This window comes from Bubalus kerabau, chromosome 1 (assembly GCF_029407905.1).
Source record: "Bubalus kerabau isolate K-KA32 ecotype Philippines breed swamp buffalo chromosome 1, PCC_UOA_SB_1v2, whole genome shotgun sequence".
NCBI lineage: Eukaryota > Metazoa > Chordata > Mammalia > Artiodactyla > Bovidae > Bubalus > Bubalus kerabau.
In genome coordinates, this window is record NC_073624.1 from 171,914,278 (window position 1) to 171,929,259 (window position 14,982).

General features: G+C 44.0%; 1 protein-coding gene across 23 annotated transcripts in view; it reads right to left on the minus strand.

The window, feature by feature from the left end:
• ZNF454 (zinc finger protein 454) overlaps positions 1 to 14,982 on the minus strand; it is a 50,795-nt gene that overhangs the window by 14,830 nt on the left and 20,983 nt on the right. For 14 of the 23 annotated variants that reach the window (XM_055539745.1, XM_055539787.1, XM_055539792.1 and 11 more), the window contains 7 exons: positions 14,911 to 14,981; positions 13,157 to 13,232; positions 7,857 to 8,910; positions 7,196 to 7,496; positions 6,843 to 6,944; positions 4,460 to 4,586; positions 3,974 to 4,063 (listed from right to left, as the gene is read on the minus strand). In XM_055539745.1, coding sequence (XP_055395720.1) covers positions 3,974 to 4,063; positions 4,460 to 4,586; positions 6,843 to 6,875 — 250 coding nt within the window. In that variant the 5' untranslated portion in view covers positions 6,876 to 6,944; positions 7,196 to 7,496; positions 7,857 to 8,910; positions 13,157 to 13,232; positions 14,911 to 14,981. The other 9 variants (XM_055539686.1, XM_055539759.1, XM_055539675.1 and 6 more) reach the window with 9 other exon arrangements.

Here is a 14,982-nt window from a genome sequence, read left to right on the forward strand (position 1 = left end):
TCACAGAACACAAATAATCAACAAATGAGAAGATGTTCAATTCCACTAGGAAACAAGGAAGCGCCAATTAAAATCACAATGAGATAACATTTCTCAGGAAGTTTGGCAAGTTCATGTTACTCTGGCAAGTAACAGAAACTTGCATCAACTATTAGTATAATTAGGACCAATTAATTTAATCAGCAATCTGGAACCATCTAGTAGAGCTGAAAAAGTATATACTCTTAAACCCAGTATTTCTACACCTATGAATACACATAAAGAAACTCCCAAACAAGGCCCAAATATTTAAGGAAGCATGTACAAGAATATCCAGTCAGCAGTATTCAAAAAGCAGCAAAAAGTCTGGAAACAACCTACAGTCTGTCAACAAAACAGATTAAGGTATAGCCATTGAAGAAGTATCAAGTGCAGTTAAAAATGACTAAAGCTACACATCTCAACAAGGATTTTTAAAATGTAAGCTGTGAGACTTCCCTGGAGGTCCAGCGGTTAAGACTTTGAGCTTCCAATGCAAGTGGCTCGGGTTTGAGCCCTGGTGGGAGAACTAAGATCCCCATACCATATGGCTTGGCCAAAAAGTTTAAAAAAAAAAAAAATCAAGCTGTGGAAAGGTATCTATAGTACAATACATATATATCAAGCTTTAAAGCATGCAAAGCTAAACAACATTGCTCAGAGCTATGGATAAATGTGGGCTTCCCAGGTGGCGCCAGTGGTAAAGAATCCTCCTGCCAACGCAGGAAACACAAGAGATGCAGGTTCGATCCCTGGGTCGGGTTTGATCCCCTGGAGTATGAAGTGGCAACCCACTCCAGTATTCTTGCCTGGAGAATCCCATGGACAGAGGAGCCTGGTGGGCTACAGTCCATGGTTTCGCAAAGAGCTGGACACGACTGAAGTGACTTGGCGTGTGCGCATGGATGGAAAAATGTGGTGAAGGGCATGAAGAGCCAGCGCTGGAGCTAACGTACAATTCACGCTAGGGGCTCTCTGGTATGAAAGGAGGAAGATTTGATGAGGAGGGACATATCAAACTTCACAGGTGCAGCTGTGTTCTGTTTCTTAAGCTGGACCATGGAGTGTGGGGGCTGTTTGTCTATTCTTCAGACTGTTCAAAATACACCAGTATTTTTGGGCTTTCCTTGTGGCTCAGCTGGTAAAGAATCTGCCCACAATGTGGGAGACCTGGGCTTGATCCCTGGGTTGGGAAGATCCCCTGGAGAAGGGTAAGGCTACCCACTCCAGTGTTCTGGCCTGGAGAAAACACGACTAAGCAACTTTTACTTTCATGCAGTGTGGGGGCTGTTTACCTATTTTTCAGACTGTTCAAAATAGTACATGTTCTGTTCTGTAGACAGGATTACAGTATCAAAATACATCTGTCTTAAGTTAAAAAAAAAAAAAGGAAATGATAATGCTAAGTGTTAAAATAAAATAATAGAATGAAAGAGAAATAAGAGCTAATTCTCTACAAAATGTCTCAACATATTTTAGAGAAAAAAATGCAGATAAAAATGAGAAAGAGGATATAATATAAAATGTTAAAATTATAGATGAATACCATGCACAGTTGTAAATGAATACATTTTATAGCTCAAAAAAAGGTAATTTAAAGCTAAAGGGAAAAATGTGCAATTTATATAACAAAAAGAAACAAAAGATATAAACAGATAAATAAATAAGGAAAAAATGTAAAAAGTTACTAGCAAACTACTTAAATTAAGGGATGAGGCAGTTTTCTTCAGGTTTACTGAGCGAACAACTTCTGTGTAAGTAAAGCTATTTTGGAGAAGGGTGGAAAATGACACAGTTTGAGTGGCATGCTGGTTTAACCCACATCTTGCCTTGCATATGTTGAAATTAACCACACAGAAGCTTGTTTTTCTTTAAGTAGAGTTAATCATCTTTGCCTTACAGGTTGTTAAGGTTGAAATGGGCTAACACATCTCCAGAGATCACCCAGCAAGGTGCTGATCCACAAGGGCTCAAAAGTCAGCTCCCTGTGTGTACTAGCTCAAAGCCCAGGGAAGAGAAAAATTTTAAAGGAAAGCTACCAGAAGGACTTTTTCTTACTATGAAGAAAATTAAGTATCTGTCTAAACCAAGAGTGACTGATGCAACAACAGAAAAGTTCTAGATCCTCTCCCTTGAAAAGTCATAGATAAACCTCTTATCATTGTTCTATATGGTCTTTTAAGTCCTAGCCAGTAATTAAGAAGTGAAACAGAAAGAAGAAAACCTAAAACTAAAAATGATTCATTGAATAAGAATAAGAATTGGAGAGTGACATGAGGGGAATAAATATTTGGAAATGACTACCACTTTCTTATAGCAGCAATTTGCAGTTGAAAAACAAAAGGAAAGAGGTTATATTAAAAAACAAAAATATAACTTTAACAGGAAATTGAAGGAACTTTATTGGGATAATTCTCTGGTGGTCCAGTGGTTTGGTCTCTGCCCTTCCACTGCCGGGAGCCTGGGTTTGATCCCTGGTCAGGGAACTAAAATTCCACAAGCCTCATGGTGCAAAAAACAAACAAACAAACCCCAAAACTATATTGGGAGATATAAAACAAGATTTCTTTCCGTGTCTGACTGGCTGACCACTAATCATCCTTCATGAATCAGGCTCATGGTTTGGGGTGTCGAGGAAATTCAGAAACAAGAGGTGCTGGAGCAGAGGTTTGTGAAATGCACCTGGGAAGGGCTGAATCGTGATCCCCTGGATTTTCATGTCATTACTCACACCTGACTCTAAAATCCCTTCTAGACATAAAAGTCCTCTTCAGTTTCACAATTGCCCCACAGAAGTACAATAAAGAATTTGTGTCAATGATGAATAATGGAAGAATAAAAAGAATAAATGATGTTATTATGTCAGAGTACTGGGAGAGTGGATTCATTTCTTTTAATTCCCACCCCATCTTTTTTTGTTATAACACTGCTTGTATAATACAGAGTGAAATACTAAAAATGCCTTAGTTTGGCTATAATAAACAGACAAACTCAGAATACTACTGAGGCAAGTTAAAAGATTTTGATAACTGAGTTTTGGAGTTCAGACATTTAAATTCTGTAACAGATTAAATCTGAGACATTCTAGGTAAAGTTATTTACTGTAGGATACAAAGTCCTCCCTACTTCATTGGGTTTCTGTGAAAAATCAACAACAAAAGCTTTTTAAAAATATTTTGCAGTTGGCAAAATGCTGGTAGAAAGTGAAAATGTTGTAATGTCTTAGATAACGCAATAGCTCTCTAGAGTATTCACGGATTTGGGGAGAGGCACCCCTGCTCCTGCACTTGAGCTGCCAGATCCAATGGGTTCCTCAAAACAAGTAACAGCCACTAAACTAACATGGTCTCTGTATCCCTAGGCAACAAGTCTTTGGCCCTTACTAGGTGCCAAGCACTTTGCTGGGTATGAGCAAAACAAAACATGCAATAAATCTGGCTATGCTTGTGTGGTACTTACAGCCCAGCGCAGCATCAGCAGAAAGTGGAGAATAGTACAGTGCTGGGTGTAGGTACAGGTGGATGAACACACATGGAGGTGGTGGAAGAAATCTGCGATGTCTGTCTGGAAGAGCTGCCTCAGTGGGCACACAGTGACTGGCCCTGAGCACCAGAAGCTGCTCAGCTGTGTGTAACCCAGTGCTCTCCCTCCTCACTGGAGGAGTCTGAGCAGAGACTGCATGCTCAGGTGCTTAGGGAACACCAGGACACACAAGCACAGTGCGTGGCACAGAGCTGCCCATCTGTGCCAAACAGAGAAAGAAGAAAACTCACAGAAAGGACGGTCCGGAGAGGCACAAACTGCCACAAGAAAGGAGTGCCAAATGCACATGGGGACAAATGTGGCAACAAAGCATTTAGATGAATGTGAAGGGAAAAGATACTGGTTTCTCAGTCCACAGGCCCGGTGCACATGCTGAGTCGCTCCCAATGCCTTCCACATGCAGGATGCTTACCAAGACAGAAGCCTCCCAAGGAGTCCTCTGGCATCCACTCTTCCCTTTTTCCCAACTGGGAAAACATATCTGGTTTGGGTCCTAAGAGTCCTGTTTTTGAGGGAAAAAAAAAGGGGGGGCCATATCTGTTCATACCAGAGATAAAATCACTGCAAGGGTGAGACCTGGAACTTCTTGGAAAAGGTGACGTGACAGGGGCCCAGGGTAGAGGAGAGTTCCCAGGAGGAGGAAAAGAAGGTTCAGGGGTGACAAAGCCAATCTGTTCCTGTCCTTCTCTGTGCTGGAAGGGAGGATTTGACTTCTAGTCGCCTTCGAGATATCTGCACTTAGACTCCAAAGAGCCCTGTGCCCAGGACACAAAGGAAAGGCACAGACATAACATCCTTAGAACAGCTCACTCCCAATCCAAACTGCTGTATGGAACCAGTTCAAGGATTCCAAAGAAACCTCCCAATTGAAGACGAGCCTCCAGAGGCTCCCACTTACCCAGGGACACCAGGTTGCTGTAGTTCTCGAGCATGACATCCCTGTACAGGGCCCTCTGGGCAGGACTCAGCTGCGCCCACTCATCCTGGGTGAAAAGCACGGCCACATCCTTGAAGGTCACTGATTCCTGTAAGGGCAAACCCATCCCCGTTGACTGGGGGCTTCTCCCTTATGTGGCTCTCTGGGAAAGGCTTCAACCAGGAGCTGGCTGAGACCTGCAGGACTGTTAGCACAGAGGGAGCTGGTTTTCTGTGAGAAGGGAAGCATTTCCTCAGGGTCTCTAAGGGTCGAGCTTTTATCAGACTTTGTTTCCCACTCTGAAGAAAAAGACCTCGTGGAAAAGATACTCTTCCTCTGCCCTGGGATTTCACAGTAGCTGCTCATTTTGTCCAAAACATTTTCTCCCATCTCCATCAAACTGCCACAGCCCTGCCTGTATCCCCACCCCTATGACCAATCATACCCAGGTCTCGGCTTCAGTATTACGTCTTCAGCACCCCTCCTCAACTGTTCCCATATCATCTATGCAGGGTCATTCGGGCACTGCCTCACTTTACTGAGTTTTGGTTTACTTTCTATTTCCCCCACTGGACTGTTAACTCCAAGAAGCTATGGACCATTTATACTTCTCCCTTGTCTTGCCATCATGTCTTCTAGAGCATGGCCCAGGTACCCAGAGCCCACTGTATATGTATTACTCAGCAACTCCTGTTTTTCTTCAGCTGTTCACCTGCTCACCCTCAGTACACACATACCATTCCCATGAAACAGTCCTTCTGAACAATGTGACCTTATTCCCTCTGATCACAACTCATCCCTTCTGTGGAAACTCTGGACAAGAGGCCAAGGGAGCTAGTGCGCACTGAGAAAGAAGAGTTAAGTGGAGGCCCAGAGAAGAAAGCGAAGGGTCCAAGAGAAAGGACTCTCAGATTATTTTAGACCTTCTCTGCAGAGCTGAAGTACAGCTGCATTTTTGCCTTGACTTTGGGTGATACCCAGTATCCTTCCAATAAAGGCCTGCTTTTGCTTAGTCTGAATTGGGTTTCTGTTACCTGTACCCAGAGCCTTGCACAAAGCAGGCTGAACCAAGGAACACTTGTTTGACTGAATCCATGAACCAGTCTGTCAAGACCGTTGTTCACCTTTGTATCCCAGGCATGGGACATAATATTTGGCACATTTTACACCCCTAACATAGGTTTTTTGAAAGGCAACCAAAAGTATAGCAGCCTGTAAACCCAAGACAATTGTGTGACACCTACAACGAATTTGAGGAAAAGTCTAGGGAAGGGAAGTATCACAGTGGACTGGCACCGTGGAGAAAGGTTTCAAAGGAAAACCGGTGCTTGAGATGGGCTCCAAAGGACAAGCTAGAAATCAAGGAGAAGGGTGAACAACCAATAAGCTGGGACTGGGTTGACACAGTACTTTCAGTCAGCGGCTCTTCCAGTGACTTCTGCCACCGATTCCTTCCCTGGACAGGTTTACATGTGAGTGAATTAGAACAAATTCACCAAATTCATCAGAATTTATACACTCAAATGAATGTTGTCTCCTTCAAAGTGGAGTCCATATCCTTATTCTAAAAAAGCTAGCACTGCTGAAAGTTTTTTAATAATTTACTGAAATTGAAAACATACCATTTGAAAGACTTCACTGGTAACCAACATTCCTCTGAAGTAAAAAGCCAAATATCATTGGAAAAAAACTGCTACTGTTGCTAAGTCGCTTCAGTCCTGTCTGACTCTGTGCGACTCCATAGACGGCAGCCCACCAGGCTCCCCCGTCCCTGGGATTCTCCAGGCAAGAACACTGGAGTGGGTTGCCATTTCCTTCTCCAATGCATGAAAGTGAAAAGTGAAAGTGAAGTCGCTCAGTCGTGTCCGACTCTTAGCGACCCCATGGACTGCAGCCTACCACGCTCCTCCGTCCATGGGATTTTCCAGGCAAGAGTACTGGAGTGGGGTGCCATTACCTTCTCTGTAGGAAAAAAAAGTGTCCAGTAAATCCTACCTTCCTAAGAAAGCATTCCAATTTCACTCTTCTATCACTGTGTTAGGCATTGCCTTTATCACTTTAGACCCTTAATTTTAGTTGTTAGTGGAAAGAGTGCAGGTTTCCACTCTGGACCAATCTGGGTTTCATGTCCAGTTGTGTCTTTTATATGACCTTTAGCAAGTTCCTGAGCTCTGACAACCACCAGAATGAACCCAGCAAGGAGGGTAGAAAGCATGGGAAAGGAAGCAAGTGGGTCAGGCTCCTGAGTGAGATGGACTGGGAGAAAAGCTTCTGGTGAGGAGAGAAACATGCCCACCCTCTTCAACCATTATATTCAAATCTAAGGCCATTTAGAGGGGGAAGCCCACAGTGAACCCTCACTCACCTGGACCATGGCGGGCAGGCACCTGACTGCCATTCCTTCTTCTCTGATGAGCCTTTTTAGAGACAAGCAGAGTGGAAATCCTCAGGCTGGAAACACCTTCTACTGTTCATGAGGAGAGGACTGGGTCAAAAGATATCACACAGCAGTCCAAAGGGGGGCTTTGAGCATTCACACCCTGGGAATCCTCCAATACCCCAAACAGTGAATTCTTAGTCCCTGTTTGCTCCCAATCCTCTCTCCTCTTCGGGGATATTTCTGCTGGCCTCCACTGTAAAGGGAATAGCTCATCTTGCTGCTACTCCCACTATTCCCCATCAATTTCCCCCTAGCAACTTGAGTCAAATTCTCAGTACCTTTCCTTCAGTATCTTGACTTTTCCTTGAAAAAAGCATCCTCCAGCCCGATTTCACACTTTTTACACACCCTCTGGCCTTTTGCCCTTAAATTATGCTGAGAGATCTCAAGAAACGTGTGACTCCTGCCTGGACACCTGCCTAATCCTGGGAGGGAAGTAGAGGAAGTAAGGAAGGAGGGTCGTCTTCTTTCTCCTCAAAAAAGAAGCTAAGAAGGCTGCATCTTCACTGTCGAGACGTCTCTCAGGCTATGCTGTTCTCTAGCCTCAGGCCTCCTTCTCTGGGACCCGGTTTGGGTGACCTGTTGAGAAAAGGTGGGCGAGAAGCAGTGTATCTGTGGGGGTCGGGTGGGGGTCGGGTGGGAGTGTTGGGCGCAACGAATTTTAATCGTACAACCGACCCACCGGCCCTCTGCCTCTCCGCTAGGTCCCTTGGGGAGCTGCTGCAGTGGCTGCGCCGCTGCAGACCCGGCCTCAGCGAGCTCCAGATACAGGGAGCCGAACCACACCGGGAGCATCTACCACCGAGCGTAAACGGGATTACCGGAGTTGGTTCCAAATCACAAGCCAGTGACCCTGACCGTATCTTTCTCCACATGCACCCGCGGATTCGGACCCTAAACCCGAGCCCACACTTGGCCTTTTTGTCTTTGGAATCTAACCTTGGCCATACATCCAGGGAAGTTTGGGGCGTCAGATCAGCGTCCTTCAGAACGGACCACTACCCAGACCGACTCGGTTTTCAGCCGCCCTTCCCACCAGCTCCACCACCCCAAGGCTGCTCCCGCTCTCCCGATACGGCTTTGGCCACCGTGCCTAGTCACCGCTGGGTTGCCCTTCGAGGAGCCTCTGCCAGCGGTGAGATCCACACCGCCACATCGCAGGCAGAACACAATGAGCTGGGCTGCAGTCGGGGTCGGAACTGCGCTTGCGCGTTGCCGAGGGACCTGCTTCGCCGGATTCTCACAAGTCCGAGAGCTGCCGCGCTCCTGCTTCGCAGACTCCACTTCCCAGAAGGCATATCGGCAGCAAGCGCCGGCCTCCGCGCTGGGCGGAGAAAGTGACGTTGCGCGCCTGCGCAGGTAGGCCCCCCCACCCCCCGAGCCCGGGCCAGAGAGGGTTTGGTGCCGAAACTACATTTCCCAGGGACTCGCCTGGTGGTCACGGTTCCCCAGGCAGGTGACCCCCCAACACGCTGATCCTCACGTGCGGATTTGGTTCCGTTCTGGTCAGCATGACGAAGATAGACACCAGCGAAAAGTTGACAAAGGGACACGGGAGGTCATGCCGGGGGAGCGGCGCCTGATCCGACGAGGAGAGCGGAACCGGGACGCGCCTCAAGTTCTCAGTAGGAGACAAGTCGAAAAGGAGCGTTCCCGAGTGGAGGACCGCGCGATTACTAGCGAAGGCAGTGGGGCCGTGCTTCGGCCACGGGAACGCTCAAGATGCTAACAGTGGGTCCTGGTGTTTGGGCCGGAGCGTGGTTCGGGCGATGAGTGGGACGCGGGAACCAGGTCGACAGAGGTGCGGGCAGATGACTGAGGAGGCTGCTGCGGTAGTTGAGGATTCAGCGGATGCTGGCTGGGAACAGGATGGTGGCCACAGGACAGAGGGCATGGTGCGAGAAACGTCCACGAGGTAGAATACATTTGGTTCTCCACGTCTTAGCAAGGAGCCTTGATGCCCAGGAGTTTGTATTGTACAATTGGGTGCTGTCTAGAGAGATGGTATTTATTTTTGTGGACAGTATCTTGCAGAGGCGGGCAAGGATGAGATAAAGTATAGAAAACTCCAACTGGAGATATTTAGTTGCCTTTGAATATGTATTTTCTGGGAGCTCGGAAAGTAAACACGAAAGGGTTTTATCTCCCCCCAACCCCACCCCGCCAAAAAAAAAGTCAATAATGAGACCTGAGATTTGTCAATTAGGGAACTGTTGGCCACATCTTAGAAAGCAGTGTTTACTTACGGCATTCTGTTTTAGTTTTTATTGACTATTTCATTCTGTAGACACCTTTGGAGTGTCTGCTTGTGTCAGGCACTGTTCTAAGGACCGGAGAAACAGTGAAACCGTGGCATGCTGCAGTACATGGGGTAGCAAAGAGACACGACTGAGCGACTGAACAACAGCACTGTTGCAGGTTGAATTCTACTAGAGGTAGTACTCAATAAACAGAAAATGTTTTATTAGGCAGTGACGACACACTGAAGGACTGATGCCGAAGCCCCAATACTCGGGCCACCTGATGCGGAGAACTAACTCACTGGAATGATGCTGGGAAAGATCAAAGGCAGGAGGGGACAACGGAGGATGAGACGGTTGGATGGCATCACCGACTCGATGGACGTGAGTCTGAGCAAGCTCCGGGAGTTGGTGATGGACAGGGAAGGCTGGCGTGCTGCAGTCCCTGGGGTCGCAAAGAGTCGGTCACTACTGAGTGACTGAACTGAACGGATGACACACTTAGGCTGTTAGGTTTAGAGTGTGACTGGGTGGGGAAGTGGGGATTATTTTAAGTAGTACTTTGAGTTCTCTTTGAGGAGGTAACATTTGAGCAGAGATCTGAATGCAGTAAGGAAGGAAAACATGTGAATATTGGGAAGAGAACAGAAATGCTGACCAGAGATAGAGGCGTTGTTGGTGAGTCTGTGGTTTAAGAAGGCCAGTATGAAAGGAGAGGGCACAGTCAACAAGGGAGAGTGGGAGAGGAGATTAGAAGGGACTAGAGGGCTTGAAGGCCATGGTAAAAAGTTTGGGTTTATTCTATACGTTATAGGAAACCATCAAAGGGGTTTAAGCAAAAGAGTGGTGTGGCTGAATACATTTTGACAGAATCAATGGTCTGCTTTGGGGAGAAAAGGCTGTGGTGGGGCTAGAGCTAATACAGGGAAAGCAGTTAGAAGGCTGTTACAGCAGTGGGGTAATAGAAGGAGGAGAGAGCCTCCTACAATTATATAACCTTCCTACAAGGTATTTGCTTTGAGAGCCCAAGATAATTGAGATAATTAAAGGCTCTGGATGCCATGCTAACAAGTTTGGATATTGTTCATATATATGAAAGTGATAATATTTATTTAGCACTAAATATGTGTTGGGCACTAAGCATTTTACATTAGTACTGAATGTAATCCAAAGCTATAAGGTCTGCACTGTTAACAAATAAGAAAATTGAGACAGCGATATATTAAGTGCCTTGCCCAGGGTCTCTCATGTCTAGGGACCAGGAATCCTGCCCCTGCTGGGAAGAAAGGTGCAGAAGTTTCCTCTTTCCTTGTTGCCCAGGATGGCTGAGCACTGACATATGAGGACCCGAAGCTTCCAAAACTCCTGAAAAAGTGAAACCTTCATTTATCTGACCCATTTCTCCTGCTGCTCCCTCTAAAGGTTAACATTTTACCAATTTGGGGTTATCACATCCATCTTATAGGCTTCAGTACATTTTATTCTTCCTCTCCTTCTCGTCCTCTGCCTCCCTTTGAGCCTTTAATTTTGCTACTTTTTCATTTTTCATCTATTTTCTGCCTCTCTGCTTCCTTCTTCCCTTCATTTCTATCTTTTGAGATCAGGTGGGGAACAAGAAAAACAAATATATGAAGGGAAAGTAAGAAGCTGGTGTAAGGGAGAGACATTATTTAAAATCTAAGTTTCTGAGGTTATAATTAATTCAGTGTTTCATTCCCCCTTAGTCCTTGCCTTTTTTTTTTTTTTTTTAAACTCTGTAGAGGTCCTGTAGCCCATAGAGATCAAAATGATGTAGTTCCAAACACTCAAGAGTCCATGGGAAACCTCCATTGCTATCCAGAAATATCTTCTGTACCCATTGTTTCTTGTTCACCCCTCTCCCAGTGGAAAGTTTCCTTCCTCCTGTTGAAAAAGATCCCTGTGGCCTCTGCCTCTGTCCTAGATCTGATTTCCCCACTTTGAACTGCACATTCCCTCCTCTCTGTACTTTCAGACTCTCCCATGCAGTGATAAACATGCTCAATTCTTCTGCCTTAAATCATACAAATGCTCCTGGCAGATTATTTGTTGGCTAAATCAACACCTTTCTCAATCCCCCCCTTTGCTTGCCTAAACTCCACTACAGAGGCTGGAAGAGCTAAATATTTTTTTCTGACTCCTTTGCTCCTAGCCTCCATGCAACACAGCAGCTATGGTCAATAAGATGTAATCAGAAGTCTGCTGAGGGTTTCTGGGAAAACCTTTTCTGATAAAAGGCACAGATGTTGCTGGTGCTACCCACCCCTTCTTCCTGCTTTGAATGCAGATATTTTACCTGAACTATGGGAGCCATCCTGTGACTTGATGAAAAAGTCATGACACTCAAGGCACTGAATTATTTTGCCTTTGAAACAATGCCAAACACCTCCAGATTAGTTATGGGAGAAAAACAAATCCCTGTTTGCTTGCAAGCCATTGTTATTTGGGCTTTGTTATTTGTAGCCAAAAGCTTTCCCTCTCTCAACCACAGTCTCCCTCTAGTTACCTTCCTAAATCTCTCCTTTGTCAATCAAGCTATTAAGTCCTTTTCAACCTTTAACTCAGTCTTCAACCCGCTAAACGTTAGAGATTATAAAAAACCAAAGGCTATTTTCTATTTTTACCTTACTGTAGCATTTGAAAATCTATCTCTATGCTAAAATTCTTTTACTTCTTTGCCACCACCTTCTCCTGATTTTTCTGTTTTTCATTTTTTTGCCTGTTTTTTCTCCTCAGCTTCTACTAATTTGACATCTCCCACTTGTGTGTGCTAATTCATGTCTGACTCTTTATGACCCCATGGACTGTAGCCCACCAGGTTCCTCAGTCCATGGGGATTCTCCAGGCAAGAATACTGAAGTGGGTTGCCGTGCCCTCCTCCAGGGGATCTTTCCAACCCAGGGATCAAACTCAGGTCTCCCTCATTGCAGGTGGATTCTTTAACAGTTGAGCTACCAGCAAAGCTTCTTAGTTTAGCCTTCTACTTACTGCATTTAAAGACAGTACTCCCAGAATCCCTTTTTATCACCACCCTTCTACTTATTCAACTGCCTATCAGTAATCTTCATTTGGATACTACTCACTCATAAAATGCCCCCAGACCAAACTCATCATTGCCTCACAAAGTCAGTCAACTTTTTGTGTTAATTATGGCAGCCATCCACCTAAATAAATCTGAGTGCTCACACTTAATTACCACTATACCTAGATTCTGCCTTATCATTGCTTGAATTCTTCCTTTTCTCTCCCATCCCACTGCTAGTTTCTTAGTTTAGCCCTAGGAAAACAAAGACTATCTTTTTCAGTTTGATTTCCTAATCGTATTTATCACCTATAAATGAAATTGCTTTAACTACTCTCATAACTATAGATCTATAAAATCTCTCCCTATGACTGTTTTGAATATTTTATGAGTTGTAAAGATTTTGTTAATAACATCAGATTTTCATGTCTGTTAGTGTTTAGCTTCCTCTCCTTTCCACTTTGATAGTTAAGAGTACAATCCAAAAATGTGTTTGAATCCTATGTACTCTAAGACTATATTTGTTATATTGTTTTCTAAATAATTAGCTTATTAACAATAGTTTAATGACTGTTATTGGAGAATTAAAACAGCATGCTATTGTGTTAAGATCTGTACAATTATTCTGTCATCTGGTAGCAACCAGCCTATATTTCACAGGAGAAAGTAAAAGGGTGTAGAGGAGGACATGAAACAATCATAGAAGTTGGTGGAGGTACAAAATTTTGACTGAACAGATTCAGGGAAACCAGATTGTGGAATAGGAACATCTAGATAACATATATAAGATGGTGAAAAATCAAGGATTTTCAAGCATTCATTATATTTATGGGATTGTAACACTGTAGCAATCTTGGAGCCTTCTAAATCTAAAAATCCCTCATTTACCAAATAAGGACACTGGGACCTGGTGAAACTAAGTGACTTGTCCAAGTTAGTAGCAGATCAGGACTACATACCAGGTCTTTGGGTTGTCCAGTTAAGCACTCTCACATTTTCTCTCCAGTGTGAAGTCTCTGATGTCCAAAGGAGAATCTGCAGTATAATACAATAGAACTTATCTTCAGCATGAATCCTCACTGCTTAGAACATTAGTTATTTAAACGTTCTGCTATAAAGTAAGTTTTACTTTCTGAATCAAGATTTCTCTCCACTTTTATGTGGTTTCTCTGCAGTGGTCTGTATTTTCTGACATGGTATATTATACAACTAAAAAATTACTGGAATCATTACATTTATTAGGTTTCTATATTACATGATTTATCTGATTACCACTGAAGAGTTAATCATGATGAAGGGTCCCATGTTTTCCTCACGTATGAGTTCTCTGATGCCGTGTAAGATTTGTACTCCGACTGAAGGCTTTTCCACATTCATTACACTGATAGGGTTTCTCTCCTGTATGAGTTCTCTGGTGCACTATAAGGGATGAATTCTTAATGAAGGCTTTTCCACACTGATCGCATTCATAGGGCTTCTCACCAGTATGAATTCTTTGATGCTCAATAAGGTATGCACTCTGGCTGAAGGCCTTTCCACATTCACTGCATTCATAAGGCTTCTCTCCAGTATGAATAACCTGATGTACAGTAAGGGATGATCGCCCAGTGAAATGTTTTCCACATACCATACACTCATAAGGTTTCTCTCCAGTATGAATTCTCCGATGTTGAGTAAGAGATGAATTCTTACTGAAAGCTTTCCCACACTGATTACATTCAAAAGGTTTTACTCCAGAATGAAGTCTCTGATGCTCTATAAGGTATGTACTTTGGCTAAAGGATTTCCCACATTTGTTACATTTGTAGGGTTTTTCTCCAGTATGGTTTCGCTGATGCAGGGTAAGAGCTGAGCTCTTACTAAAGGCTTTTCCACATTCACTACACTCATAGGGTTTTTCTCCAGTATGACTTCTCTGATGTACAGTAAGATGCATACTTTGACTGAAGGCTTTTCCACATTCATTACATTCATAGGGTTTTTCTCCTGTGTGAGTTCTTTGATGCACTGTGAGATTCATACTTTGGGTAAAAGCTTTACCACATTCATTACATTTGTAGGGTTTCTCTCCAGTATGAATCCTTTCATGTTGAATAAGGGATGAATTCTTGCGGAAAGCTTTTCCACACTCTTTACACTGATATGGTTTCTCTCCAGTATGAGTTCTTTGATGAACAGTAAGGTTCATACTCTGACTGAAGGTTTTCCCACATTCATTACATTTGTAGGGTTTCTCTCCAGTATGAATTCTTTGATGTACAGTAAGTGAGGAACGTTCAATGAAGTGCTTCTCACATACATTACACTTATAGGGTTTCTCCCCCGTATGAATTCTCTGGTGCTTAAGAAGAGACGAACTCTGGCTGAAGGTTTTCCCACACTCACTACATTCATAGACTTTCTCTCCTGCAAATATTCTTTGAGTTTTAATTAGTTCAGCATTTTGTTTAGTGTCTTTTCCATGTGAATTCCAGTTGTGAGGACTTTTCCCCACAGGAATAGTTTGTTGTGTATCAATGATTGAACCCTGACTGGAACATCTTTCAAGTTCATTACCTCCACATGTCCTTCGCTCAGTGAGGGTTTCCTTATGGGTAATGTGCACTTGGCCCAAATGTCTATCCTGGTTTTCCTGTTGCCCCTCTAACCAATTATCAGGTTCCCAGGTTTCCCCTAAAGAAGAATGCCAGAGACCTTCCCTTTCCATTATTACCCCATAAGATAAATCTTCAATAACTTGGGCTTCGTAGTTGACTCTTTTGTTTCAAGTCTTGGTCTTCCAGTC